The sequence below is a fragment of the Acanthaster planci genome, linkage group LG04 (genome assembly GCF_054643075.1).
Source record: "Acanthaster planci isolate LZ-2023a linkage group LG04, COTS_SCS, whole genome shotgun sequence".
Taxonomy (NCBI): Eukaryota; Metazoa; Echinodermata; class Asteroidea; order Valvatida; family Acanthasteridae; genus Acanthaster; species Acanthaster planci.
The window spans coordinates 5,686,005-5,699,889 of record NC_141780.1 but is presented as its reverse complement, the minus strand read 5'-3'; the positions used below and the strand labels follow the sequence as shown (position 1 = coordinate 5,699,889).

Here is a 13,885-nt window from a genome sequence, read left to right as displayed (position 1 = left end):
AGATGAGATAATGTTCCATGAGAGAGTTAGGGAGAGAGCCAAAACAGCAGAAGAGATTATTACTGATAGAGTTTGAGGCCTAAGGTTGATGGCCCTGGTCCAAAAAAAAAAAGGAAGCACAGTGACATACATTTTGGAAGCCGATGTTTAAAACATCCTTGAACTTGGGAGACTGACTTCGATTATTTCAAATATGAAAACTTCAAAAATTCTCATACTCGATGGGAAAAGGAATCTTGTACATTTTGGACGATCATCAGAAACTTTAAGTTCGCAGGAAAAATCGTGAAGTTGTTTTCACCGCTGTGGCGACTTCCTGCGAGGAAGAAAACCTTTCCAAATTGATGGAAGGGTGCTTCATATTAGAGGAAACGTCGTGGACATTCAACTCAACTTGTTTTCACACAGGCCTACACATCGTTACGTGTATGTAAAAACACAAACTAGATTTAAATACTCTTTCATTAAAAGTGACAAAAAGGTGGTAATATTTCTATTCTGAAAAAAATCCTTTTATCAAAACATTTTGGAGGGCGCTATTTTCCCTTTGTCACACAAGGCGTTACTTGTCAAAAGAGCCTAAGAACAAGTACAAAAGTTGTCCTTCACAATTACAGCCCGACAGTCTTGAAGAAATTATGGTTTATTACCATCGTCAAAACAAACTACTCAACACGGTAAACGAGTAAAAGTGGAACTTACTCCAATAAAATGTCGAAAACTGTGGTATATATTTGTACACAGAGCTATAGAGAATCAGCTGTTCTCGGGTCTTGAATGACATCGCGCTTTAACTCATTAATAGGCCGATGGAAATTTTCGTCCGTATGAAAAAAAAATGAAATGTTGAAGTCTTCCGCAAAAGAGATGGAAAGCCATGGTGCCGCTGCAAATACGTTTTCCTACACGTATTCAAGCCACACGTCTACGTCATGACTCATTTATGGGCGTCGTGGTAACCTCATAGCTCGACGGGTATTTTGTTCAGTTTAGTAAACACCAGATTGCCAGCTTTTCTTCCCATCTTTGGCACGATTTCCACGTACGTGTAAAATGAAAACCTAATGATGCAAGGGAGTCAAACCCGTCGGATTGATTTTGTGACCCACATTCGACAAGTGAAAAGGGCTATTCCAAATGGGAACAAGTCTGAGTCCAGTTGATGCAATGATCGCCTGCTGTAGGTAAGAATTATGAGTGGGAAGGAGCATGTTATACGCAGTGTTCAAATGGTCGTTGGTTGTTTGGGTATTGTTCCAGACTGCAATTCATTACTACTTTTCGATTTCGTTTTGACGTTTCAACGATAGGGTTCTCCACTCAACACCAAAACGGAATTCCAATCGAACTCTAAAATGTTCGGCTTTGAGAGCAAAGAGAGGGCGTCACTGACTGGGTACGAACTTAATCAACAACAAAAACAGGTTCCCGAAGCTGTGGCTACTTCTGTTGCAAGTGTAGTTCCAAAAGGCAAAGAGCTAGACCTAGCTCTAAACAACAAATTGGGAGGGTACCAAACAACAAATTGGGAGGGTACCACTTGGGATAAATCCGTCTGTGATTTTACAAAGTCCATTCCTCGTCTTTGGCTCATGATTCCATGAATATTTTTGAGACTTTCGCGTTAACTCTGCCTCCACCATGAGTTTGGTTGGTGATAACGACATTCTTGTTCAAACTTAAATGTTATGGACTTCTTGTAAAGATTAGGGTGTGTTTGGGGGATAGTCATAGGTTTTAGCGTAATTTTCAACCGGGCAGACCATTAATTGGCCCAAGCCATCGAGTTGAACTGCCGAGACGTCAGTTGGTATGCCAGTGTAAGCAGTCATTATGTCAAATGTTGGTACACGTTTTGATTAAACAGATCACAAATACACGTACATACATACATGTACATGTTCATGCTGCACAGAGGAAACACGCACGAATGAACATGGGATTGTATTCCGAATTTCCTTGTTGCGCGCTTTGGCTCACTCAACCGACTGTAACTGCACTTCGAAATTGTACGACAGCGTGCGTTATCCTCCAAAATCTGCGTTAAGTTTGTACAGGACAGTAACTCAAATCAGTGAGACGCAGAACATGGCCCAGCGTGTTATAAGCTTACAGACTACAAAATTAGTCAAATACCAATAACAAAAGCACTGTTAATACACTATTCTACTTGTAATGACAAATTCTAGGTCTAAGAGTCTCTGTATGCTTTGTTTTCCAATATAAGGCTCCTATTACAGCAAGGTCATTTGTAAAGGCCTGACTACCTTGCAATGAAGGTGTTTGACACTTCAACTGTTACTACTATCAAAGGCGGGAGGAATCTCAGGGGTAGCAGCAAGCACAGTTCTCACGTTGAATGGCCCATCTCCCAACTTTAGTACTTCACTATCTTTGCACATACAAACAATTGTGAACAGCAAAATCCTTTTCTTGAAGTTGAACAAAATGGAAACCAGGCACACACTTGTTACTTTCCAATTCAGAAGGGCTTTACTTTACACTAACACACAAAACACTTCCAATCTCTTTCTCTTTTTTTGTTTTCATATAATTCTGACATTAAGTGCGATTGAAGTATAGACAATACATGAAGCCTGTAAGGAAAAAAGCTGAATTACAATATTTCAAATTAAAACAGACATGACTATCTAAAAGGGTTAACTCAAAAACAAGTTTTATACAATTTTGTTGGTGCCGATGAGTGCATATTGTAGTTTTAATCTATAGGCATATACAAGTTGATTGTTAACATTCTTATAAATCAAGTTTTTTTTTTTTTACAAAGAGAAGTTTTTTTGCATAATTTTGTCTCCATGGGTGTTCGAATGTTTTTTATCTTTGCACACAAAGGAAAAATCACATGGGAAACTCTAACCAGGCTCTGATGGGCAATTTCATTTTAAGAGCTCAGACTCTACAAGGAAATATAAAAAAAGAGAATTCATATCTTAGGCTGACATAACATCCTAGACAAAAGAGACTCCGTAGATATGCAATGTAGAAAATCTCTGAAGAAAAAGTTACCTTGGTCAAGTCTTCTCCTTTCTTTTTTTTTTAGCATAGTGGTAAGCCGTCATATTGACCTCAAATATACAATGAAAAATGTTCCATGAACTATGTGCCCTGATAACACAGTATTACACACAAAAAAAACATGCATTACTTTGCATGATGTGACAGGCGTATCCCATAGCTCACCTCTAACCGACAACATTCTATGCGACTTCCACAAAACCTTGAGGGTTAGGGGGTAAACAAGCCAACTAAGTCGGTGGCCCTGTTGTCATGCATGTACGGGTAAAGCCACCCCTGGCTGCTGGTGAGAGTGTCAGCGTGACCCTTTTTGCACTCGGGGGCAATGCTCAGTTAAGCGCACCATTAACCCAGTGAGAAGCCGGGCTAACTTTGGGCGACATCAAGGTGCCTGACCACTTTATGAAATTCCACTTGTCAAAACGGTGTAAAATTGAGCCCCCAAAAAATCAAGCGCATGCCAGTGACCTTGCAAGTAGGTGGTCTCATTCTTTTCAGCACAGCTGGGGCTTCCTGCATCTTGGGTCCACTTCCGACACCCCCCCACAAAAAAAACCACGGCGCCTCCAATATTAGTCTATGTACACGATCTAAATCTACTGTACCATGTTAAAATGCAATGCACTAAGGAATGGCTGACACAGCCATGACAGGAATTGTGGCACACTGGGCATCAGTGAAAAGTAACCTCTGTCAATCCTGACAGCCTTACAAATGAAATCCACATTGAAGCTGGAGTGAGTCCTTGCCATGAATCCTTATTTCTGTTTAGCAGTGCACCACTGAGCATTAAACCAAACAACGGGGAAAACGTTCAAGCCTGTCCATTACTCCCACAGCCAAAAAACACAAAAAAATTCCCTCACAGCGTACTTTACTCTTTGATGCATCATTTTGGGTTCACTTTCTCCCACTTTTTAAAAATATGTACCGTCATCATAAATGAAGGAATACCTGTCTTAAATGCTTGTAAGACTTCTGGCCGAAGTGTTCCAGCAATTAGGGTGATCAACTTGGCGTGAATTTTTCAAGTACAGACAATGCCAAATGTGTTATTTCTACCACAATTTCATCCTACAAGTTACCTACTTTTCTTCCCACTAGTAACAACATTACACTGCGAGTCACATGAGACTGCATGTTGATAGTAATCTCCAGGCTTAGAGTACATGTATTCACACGGTACAAAAATTATGCAATTTGTGTACAAGGCCAAGCGTATCTACCTCAACGTCTCGTTATTTTATGGCAATTTGTTTGTGCACCAAATTATACAAAAGGATTTTTTTTTTCTCCATTCAAAACCAAAATCTTGCTTACTCCGACAGCATTTTGTTCACGGTCCTTGGGCGATGGAATAGACTTACAGGATCAAAGCATTACCAGCCACACAGAATTTAAAGCCATCCGGCTGAACAGACGTCCTGGAGTTCACACAGGGATAGTACTGAAAAGTGGCCACAGGTAATAACGAGGCCCTTTGGTAAGTATTTTTGCAGTGTTGCATCCATGGTACACTGCAGGCTACAAAGCACGCGTGAACTCGGCAAGGCGTCTAGACAAGAGCACTACCTCCTACAGCTGACCAAAATACAGCTCTCGTCATATGCTTTTCTTAGCACCCTGGCATAAACCAATCACACATGAAACTGTGCTTGTAAGTGTCCCTAATATGACTACATAATACAAAGTAAAAAAGAAATGAACCCCCCCAAAAAACCCAGAATTAAAAAAACCTGCGCTCAGCTGATACATGTCGTTACACTTTAGCACAGAACTAAAAACAATGGCCGACAGGAATAGATGTGAGACCTCCTCTAATCTTTAGAGACAAAGCTAGGTTTTACTTCGTTAGCCATCAGCTGAATGCAGCTTTTCTCTGTACTCGGTTAACAAAGTAAATATTCTGTTAAGACAAAGAAACCCCTCTTCCGCAGGCAGGGATTTCTTGACATCCTTAATAACCATTTTACAACACACTACACTTGCCCTTCTTTTTCTTCTTCGTTTGGAGGGCCGCCCTCGTGGCTGTTTCAAAGACTTCCCTCACACCCTCGTTGGACTTGGCTGAGCACTCCAGGTAGCCAAATGCCGAGATCTTCTCCGACATGGCACGGCCCTCTTCATATTTGACCGGCTCTTGCTTCATCTTCTGCAGCTCTCGTCTTGTCGCCTCATCGTTTCTCAGATCCTTCTTGTTGCCAACGAGGATCACCGGTACATTCGGACAGAAGTGTTTGACCTTTTAATGAAAAAAAGGAACAACGTCAACAATTGTAAAATTATGCACTCCTTTCCAAGACTGTAATTTCTGTGGCACCCCAATTTGTTTAAAGAAATTTTCTACTTCAAAATGTACCACTGCAAAGTGGCTACCTAACAATTCCAAGGATGTTAATTGGTAACCCGCATGTGAAACCTCAAAAGCATTTCACAGCAGGTTAGATAGTAAACAGGACAGCCAACTTTTCAGCAATACATCCTGTCCAATTATGATATTCTTCAGGGGAAAGGTAACCCAGTATGGGCCTTAAAGTTTACTTCTGAAAAAATAGAGGCCACTTTTCCTTTTAAAAAGGAAGTCCAAATGGCAAAACCAGAGCAAATGACACAAAGGCATTAACAACTGGGCTTGACTAATACTTCCCACCCTTTTACAATAACAACCGTTCATTCAGCCATTACTGCTTGGACTTGTACCGTCCGAATCAAGGAAGTAAAGATCCAGGAAGTAGCTGAATATCGGCAGCCTTGTATTACATTCAACCAACACAGCAAGAAATCCCCCTCGTCCTTCAGGCACCATTTGCAAACTAACAATTCAGAATTGACCCACTGGCACTTCTGTACAATGGCAAGACATATTTGCACTGAACTGGGGCGCGGACGACAATGAAAACTAGTGGTTCTACTTCAAAGAATAATATTAATACAACGCAAACAGAATTGGGTGATTCTTTCACTCGGGGTTTCATGTCCTCATTTCGGTCAACTGCATGGTTTAGACATTTGGTAAGTTGATGCAAATCTTCCAGATCCTCCGAGGGGCAAATCCTTCAGGAGGTTTGGAGGATTTGGGGACAAGAGGAAGGTAACAACCTTCAACTTTTATTGCCAATCAAATGAACAAACAGGCCACTGGTTAATTGCACAGAGGGTGATTTTTAGCAGATTCAGGAGGGTTCCTTGTAAATATGCCACGGTAGGATGTGTTACAAGAGATTATGCCATGTAAGTGGTTTCAGGTGAAGGGCACTAACGGAAAACTTCCGACTTCACACTGGTGCAGATTTACAACAGGGACTAAATGTACGCTATTGGACACTGGTACAGCAACGGAATCATACACTAACAAAACTAGCAGCCATTCATTGTAATACTACTATCCTATGCCAATGACAACATTACTTTCTATCTGCCAAAAAATTACCTACAAGAAAAATCATATGTATTACTGATCACCAGTTTGTGAGTGTTATCATCCCCCCCTCGTCACTCACCTCTGGAGTCCACTTTTCTGGGATGTTTTCTAAACTGTCGGGGTTATCGATGGAGAAACACATTAGAATGACATCAGTGTCTGGATATGACAGGGGTCGGAGTCGGTCGTAGTCTTCCTGGCCTGCCGTATCCCATAATGCTAGCTCAACCTGCATGGATAAAATGGCCAAGAGTTCCAAGTTGCAGCACACCGTCTGGGGTAAGGGGCCTACATCAGACTGGAGTCTACGTTTGGTGGATGTCAATGTGCGCAATGTATAGCATAGAGCAGCACAAAAACACTCTTGATTTGAAACTCAACCGTCAAAACCTGCTTTGACTTCGATGGGGCACAAACAAAACTAACTTGAAAAATTTCCAAACAACAAGCAAAATGTGGGAAAAGTAGCACGGTATGAATATTTGAGAGTTATATTGCAAGGTTGTATTAAAATGATAGGCAACTTACACATTTGTTGTCGACCTCGATATCTGCCACGTAGTTCTCAAATACTGTTGGTACATACACCTCAGGGAACTGGTCTTTGCTGAACACAATTAGAAGACAGGTCTTTCCACAGGCACCATCACCTACGATGACAAGTTTCTTTCGTATAGCTGCCATGTTCTCTCTGGAAATGAAGACAAAGCAAGAGAACTAATTTAAACCCCCAAAATTTAACTAACAACAGCACTGTGATGCAAACTGACAACCTTTACCCCAGGTCCTTTTGGTCTACAATAATTGCCTTCCATGTCCCTCCTCTGGGCAGGAAATTAACACCTTCCACTGTATATGTTAAAGCCACTGCTCCTAGCCAGCCTATAAACTCTAAATGAAGTGTTCTGGGAAAAAAATATGGGCAAAGCCAAATTTCAAGGGGCACATGCCTGGTCCAGTGACATGCCGACAAAGCTTCAACTTTTTATAAAAAAAAAACACCACCCGCCAAACTTAAACTGACAGCAGATTTAGAAGGATCAAAACCCCTTGTCCCCTCCCCCTCCACAATGAACACGTAGCTTGTCTCCAACTCCAGACCAACTCTGCATCACGTCGGGCTGAGGGAAACACCTGCAATCAGGTTGTGATGTGTAGACGAATGTACAACACTGTTCACTTTTGAACCGTGCAAAATGCCCGATACATGTAATGGCAGTTTGATGGCAAGTAACCTGGCTAAGCAAGTTATGACAAGAGGGCAGAATCCTTGTCAACTTCTTGTGGAAGCACCAAAGAATGTGTGGAGAATTTGCTTCAAATGCCTTGGATGTGACTGCAACAGAGACCCTATAATTACACTTAAATTTTAAAATCACACAAACCACACACTGCAGTTCCCCCTCCCTTGCCCCGTCTTTAACCCTGCCCGCATAGGCCCTTTTCAGGGGAAACACCCTCAATCCTCCAAAACCGGAGGATTTTGAAGGATTGTGATGGTCAGGGTTAAGTCTGGCACTCTCTAACTCATGAAAATAGACTTGTACATGAAACAGCCTATTCAATATTTTATGAGGTACTTTAGCGCTGCATCAATCAAATCAAAAGAAACGTGTCTAGTCTGTTTTCCTCTAATCACACCCTCAGACTGCAACATGGTCAGCCTTTTCCAAAAAAAAAAAGCTGAACCTGTACACTAATTCTGTCTTCAGCTTCAAATTGGAATTACTTGCTTTTAATCTCAAGGTGCCAAATGTGGGAAGTATTGTTTTAAAATTGAGACCTCCAATTTGGCCAGTAAAATACTGAGGACTCCGGAATTGTTTTAAAATTGAGACCTCCAACTTGGCCAGTAAAATACTGAGGACTCCGGAATTGTTTTAAAATTGAGACCTCCAACTCGGCCAGTAAAATACTGAGGACTCCGGCCTCGCCTCATGAAAATTTGCAAACTTCGCCTGCCAAAGATTTGAGTTGGTCCGATTTTGCTTTGCATGTTTTTCTGCACTTACGGCTCCTGTCTGTTGCTTGCGATAGCCTATATCAGGCATGTCAACCCTGAGTCGACCTGCCGGTGGTATCTAACATTAGCCATCATCAATGTGGCTAAATCTGCAGAACCTCGTCCCCCTTTGTATTTTATGCATGAGTCATCCTTTCCCTCAGAATACACTGAACTATCAACGGGTAGCATAGAAATTTTAAATCACATCACAAAACAAAAAAATAAGCCAGAGAACTGTGCTATTCAGAAGCCATTTTTTAAATATCAAGCTGTCATTTTTTTCTTCAAAGTCACATGGCCAGTCACATACTATTAGGTGTTAGATGTTACACGTACATTCATATTCCTTTCCCAGGAAAGTAAAATTCTGTTTGATACTAGGCCTATGGCTATTAGGGGGGGCCTACTTGTAAATGATGTAGCTTACATGCTCATGTTATGGCTAAGTAGTAAAATATCAAAACTGAGCTAACTTACACATAGCCCCACTAGTGTGGCATGGACACTCGCTTCCGCTCCATCCTTAGCCACACATCCGTATATGCAATTTTCTGTCGGTGTGGTCAAATCTTCGGCGCACCCTCTTATAATCGTGAGTGCAAATATTTTTTGCTTACACAAATATTCCTTAGACTCTGTGCTTTCTATTGACACATTATTTGAACATGTTGAATGATTTCACTCACGTTGTTCTGGTATTTTCCAGTCTTTTTGCCTTTACCCATTTAATCTCACAGTCGCACTCCTCCCACACGCCATCTTTAAATTAAAATGTGTCTGTTGAACTTGACGTCACTTGACCCCAGCCCACAGACGGCTTTTCCATTTGCTACAACTCTACAAAAGCATTAACGCTTAAGTCGTAATTTTACCTGACTGCAGTTATATATTAGATGTCTTGACATTGAATAGCCGTCTGCAGGCTGGGGTCAAGTGACGTAAAGTTCAACAGACACATTTTAATTTAAAGACGCGTGTGCGAGTGAGACCATGAGATTGAATGGGTAAGGCAGAAAGACTGGAATATACAAGAACGTGAGTGACATCATTCAACATGTTCAAATAACGTGTCATTAGAAAGCAGAGAGACTAAGGAACATTTGTGTACGCAAAAAAAATTTGCACCTAGGATTATAAGTCTAAGAGGGTGTGCCGAAGATTTCACAACGCCCGACAGAAAATTGCGTATACGGATGTGTGGCTAAGGATGGAGCGGTAGCGAGTGTCCGTGCCACTACACTAGTGGGGCCAACTTAATGTCACCATGGTCCCTGCTCAGTCCCATACACACACGTAAACCAGACAACATTGACTTAGGCCTACAATATACAACTCATTCAACCGCTGTTCTACCGACATGACATACATGACTGATTACAGATTAGCATTAAGATTACATGTACATTAGGGGTCCCACATACATACATAGGGCCTAATGTTAGGCTTGTGCCCTGTGGCTCAAAAAGAAAAGGGCTAGGCCTAGGCATACTGCCTTTTATGTAGACACGAACAATTATCACATTTAACATGTTTAGTGGCATAGTGAGAGCTAAGAATATGCACAAGTAGTACAAACGACCAGAGTAGGCCATTTTTACTGCTTACGTTAGTTTACTGGTTGTTCATAACCTGATAACTCAGCTGCAAAAGAAAACAAATATATCGTCGAATTCCCATTTTTTGATGGCCTTAAATTGTGTACATCCGCTCATACACAATAGTCAGTGTAAGATCCTTGCAATGTTGCCATCCAAGTGAAATATTTATTCCAACTTACCGTAAAATTTAAACAAAATCTACCAGGAAACGCCGTAATCGGTTCGCCGATCACACTTCTTTACCAGACGAATTTTTGCCGTTCGCTTTGCAAGTTCTAAAAAAAATAAAATGGCCACACCTCAATAGCTCCTATAGGGGGTACTGCAATTGCTCAATTACTGACTACCCTGAATGACATCACTATAGATGCATTGTGGGAGGCAATGTTTATTCATTGTCCCTAAAACACATTTGATTGGCCATCAAACCGTCAAACTGACGTCACGAGGAAAAGGTAAATAACCTTTGAACACAACATAGTACTTAAATTGATTATATTAGAGAAAAATAGATATTTGATGATATAGCAACTTGAAAGGATGGAATTACAATACAAATGCCTAGAATAAACAAAATTCAATTGATCCGGACGACTACCCATTGCTCAGGTTGTCTTCACAGAAAAGAATTGAGGGAACGCCCAGGCGTTTGAGAACGTCAGGCGCGAAATTCACATAAAATACATGTACATGTACACTGCCGTCACGCAAGCTTCAAGTCCAAATCCTCATGAAATGTCGGTCATCAAACTGCCAGTCAAAACATCAAAATAATTTTCCTTACATTTAGGCTAAGGTAAAGATATTGAAGGAGCATTACAAGTGGGGAATCAAAATCAAACAAATAAACACGCAGTAAATGATAGTGACTCACTTTTCTGAAATTTTGTTCCGGTGTTCGGGCCTGCGGGCGGTACAATGAGCCGTGCGTATACTCACGGAACGTGCACGCTCCCTGCGTGCGACTACTGAGACCGAAACTTCTGCTCGCTAAATATATAGTTCCATGTTGCCATCTATAAATAGATTCTAAAGTATGCGCAAGCGCATGCGTGCCGTGATCCCTTTTTATCATTAAGCGGTGCACCTTGACTTTGACTGAGGATCATCATCACTATTTTGGGACAATTTAAATTCTGCAGATGTAGAAAAACGGCAAGACTTCTTTGTAAGGGGACACTAATGTTCCTTTTGTTTTTCTTTCTTGGTTAATATATGTCTCGAAAACACCCTTATTTAATGAGAAACAAATTTATTTCCAGCACAACAGTAGTTAAGGTTAATTTTAAGATTAATTTTCTTTAAATACTCTTCTGCAAGATCTAAAATGGTATTGCCTATAAACGTAAGGATACCCAATTTTATGTTTCTCCGGTAAAAAAAAAGCATCCGTAGGCATGAGGATATTGTCTCAATGTCTCTAAACCTTTGACGAGGAGAACGCTCGGAAGAGTATCATTCCCATTCTGTGATCACAGTGAGAACAGAGACGTATTTAAATTCTTTAAAAACAGTAAGAACAGGCAAAAGCTGCATCGGAACTTTAAATACATTGCTTTGGGGTAAGTTTAAGATTAAACTGGCCTCTTTTATTTCTGTACTGAAAGCTGTGTTTCCATGGTCTTATGCAAAATTGTGATGTCATCCCGGAAAAAAGACTCAATGTTACCTTTTGTTTTGAAGAAAAAATGCAATTTTTCATTTTCTTTGGTAATTTATTCATTAACCAAAATTTGGTTTCGCAATGGCATACCTATATAGCCTACAAAAATCCATAAAATGAACTGTGCCTTCCTCGACTAGCTGAAATCCGGAGCCGTATGGGGAGAGTAGCGCTAACTTCAGACTTTGGAACCAAAATGGCTTTTCCCCATGTGCCCAATACAGTGCCTGTAGCTATTTGTGTCAGCCTGAGTGCACATGGACACAGCATGCACACTAGTTGTCCATGTGCACTGACACATAATCCACCATTTTGGTTCCAAAAATTGAGACACTCATGTCGCAACTCTCAGGCTCTAAATAAACAGCCAATATAATGCCAGTGCCCGTCATGTTACGTCACGTGAAAAACCTATGATGGCACCCATTTGATCTGGAAATCAATATGGCACCCATAGATATAGGAAGATTAAAAAAAAAACTCAAGTCTATTCTACGTATATCAAAGTGGCACCGAACTTATATGCACATTCTTCAGCTTGAGGCGCGCGTGCATTTGACAAAAAAAAAGTGCATGTCGATGTCCAGTCGAACCAAAGAGCTCAGAGAAATACGGATGCGTAGCGGCACCGTGATCAGAACATTGACAAGAATATAATATAAAATCATTGCTCTGGAATATGTGATTGCTGAGCTTCCGGTAACTGAGTAATCTGCTTGCCCTGAAGGTACTCAGTTACAAAGAGCTCGGTGCGAGCAACCTCGTTCCCATGGGTACCAATAATTATTGCCAAGCCATGTTGGTTCCCACCATGCCTTGCGCGGTCTAACCATTGGCACCTCTGAGGAAAAGACGATTTCTCTGACTTGATAGTCGAGTTTGGGTGGCCTGTTCTTGACACGGACTTCTTGTTCTCGCGCTCGAACGGTGGGAACACGACTCAAGAACACTGTTCTCGGAACAGGATCACACACCACCTCCTCGTCAGGGTTTTACAGGAACACACGGAAAAACTCGTGAGATTTTGATTTTTGAACAGCTTCCAAACAGCTTGAGACGGCTTCCAAAGCCATAGACAATGGGAAGTTTTGCAAAATTAACATTAATTATTTTCCGTAACACAGAAATGAATGTTCCTGTTTATATAGAAAAGAATTCCGCCCATCCAAACATTAACTCTCGAATAACGTAGCCTACTTGGACGCCACCGTGTTGCATGTTGCTTGTCACTAACTACCAGCGATAACTGGTTGTTTGTTCCCGGCGCTCGAGCAGCCGACCCACAGATAACAAATCGAGCTGTTCGTGAACATACGGGAACAAGCCGCCCGAACTCGGCCTATGTGTTCAAATAAATATGGAAGTATCCAAATCGAACGCAGTGTCATTTGTCTTCAAAGCTCAACTATATAACAAGCTAAAAACAGCTTTTTGGGGGGTTAATGCACGGACGTGTATAATAAAATCTGGACTCGCAATGCCCTTAATCAGCTTATAGAGTCATTGAATCCACTCGCAGCCATTTTACCGAGCCGAATACAAAGCTTTCCTGGTAATGCCCGCCTTTGTTCTTCCTGACGTCTATAGTAGGGAGCCAACCCACGCCTTTGTATTCGGCTCGGTAAAATGGCCGCTGGTTGGCTTCTTTTTCATACAAAGGCGTTGCAAGTCCAGGTTTTTTTTTATATACGTCCGTGGGTTAATGTTCACGCTAAGATGCGAATTCTGAATGTAGATCGCATCATTGGAGAAAACAGAGAAAACGAGGGGAACCCTCGCCCTGTGTTGGCCCATACGGGAGGAAGGGCGCGTTTAGCCGTTGTTCGGCATTCACAAGGGTTTGTTACAAAACAAAACCGAAAAACCAAAACCGTAACCGAAATCTGAACGACAAGGGGGAGACTGGGAGTTAGTCTAATGCGGAACAACAGCAAATTTGTAGAGGGCGGTATATAAACGATGATATCAGTTCTATTTTAAGTTGGATTATACCATTAATGATAAATTTGAAAAGCCGTCGGGGTTATAAAGATGTAGAAACTTTCAAAAATCTGAGCCTAAAAGATTATTGAATGCCACAAGAAAGATAACCATATGCACATGGGGTTTTGTTTTTTCATAATCGATCGAAATAAGTGATACTGAATGCATAAATATTGTTC

At 41.2% G+C, this 13,885-nt stretch overlaps 1 protein-coding gene across 2 annotated transcripts; it reads right to left on the bottom strand.

The window, feature by feature from the left end:
• Nucleotides 1–2,467: 2,467 nt before the first annotated feature.
• LOC110974181 (ras-like GTP-binding protein RHO) lies at nt 2,468–11,075 on the bottom strand. 2 transcript variants are annotated; one of them, XM_022225622.2, is made up of 4 exons: nt 10,935–11,075; nt 6,986–7,148; nt 6,537–6,686; nt 2,468–5,278 (listed from the first exon to the last, which is right to left on the bottom strand). In XM_022225622.2, the coding sequence occupies exons 2-4, from the start codon at nt 7,139–7,141 to the stop codon at nt 5,006–5,008; spliced, it is 579 nt and encodes a 192-aa protein (XP_022081314.1). In that variant the 5' UTR covers nt 7,142–7,148; nt 10,935–11,075; the 3' UTR covers nt 2,468–5,005. The 2 variants fall into 2 exon arrangements, with proteins under 2 accessions (XP_022081314.1, XP_022081313.1); XM_022225621.2 differs by lacking the exon at nt 10,935–11,075 and adding an exon at nt 10,240–10,341.
• Nucleotides 11,076–13,885: the final 2,810 nt, after the last annotated feature.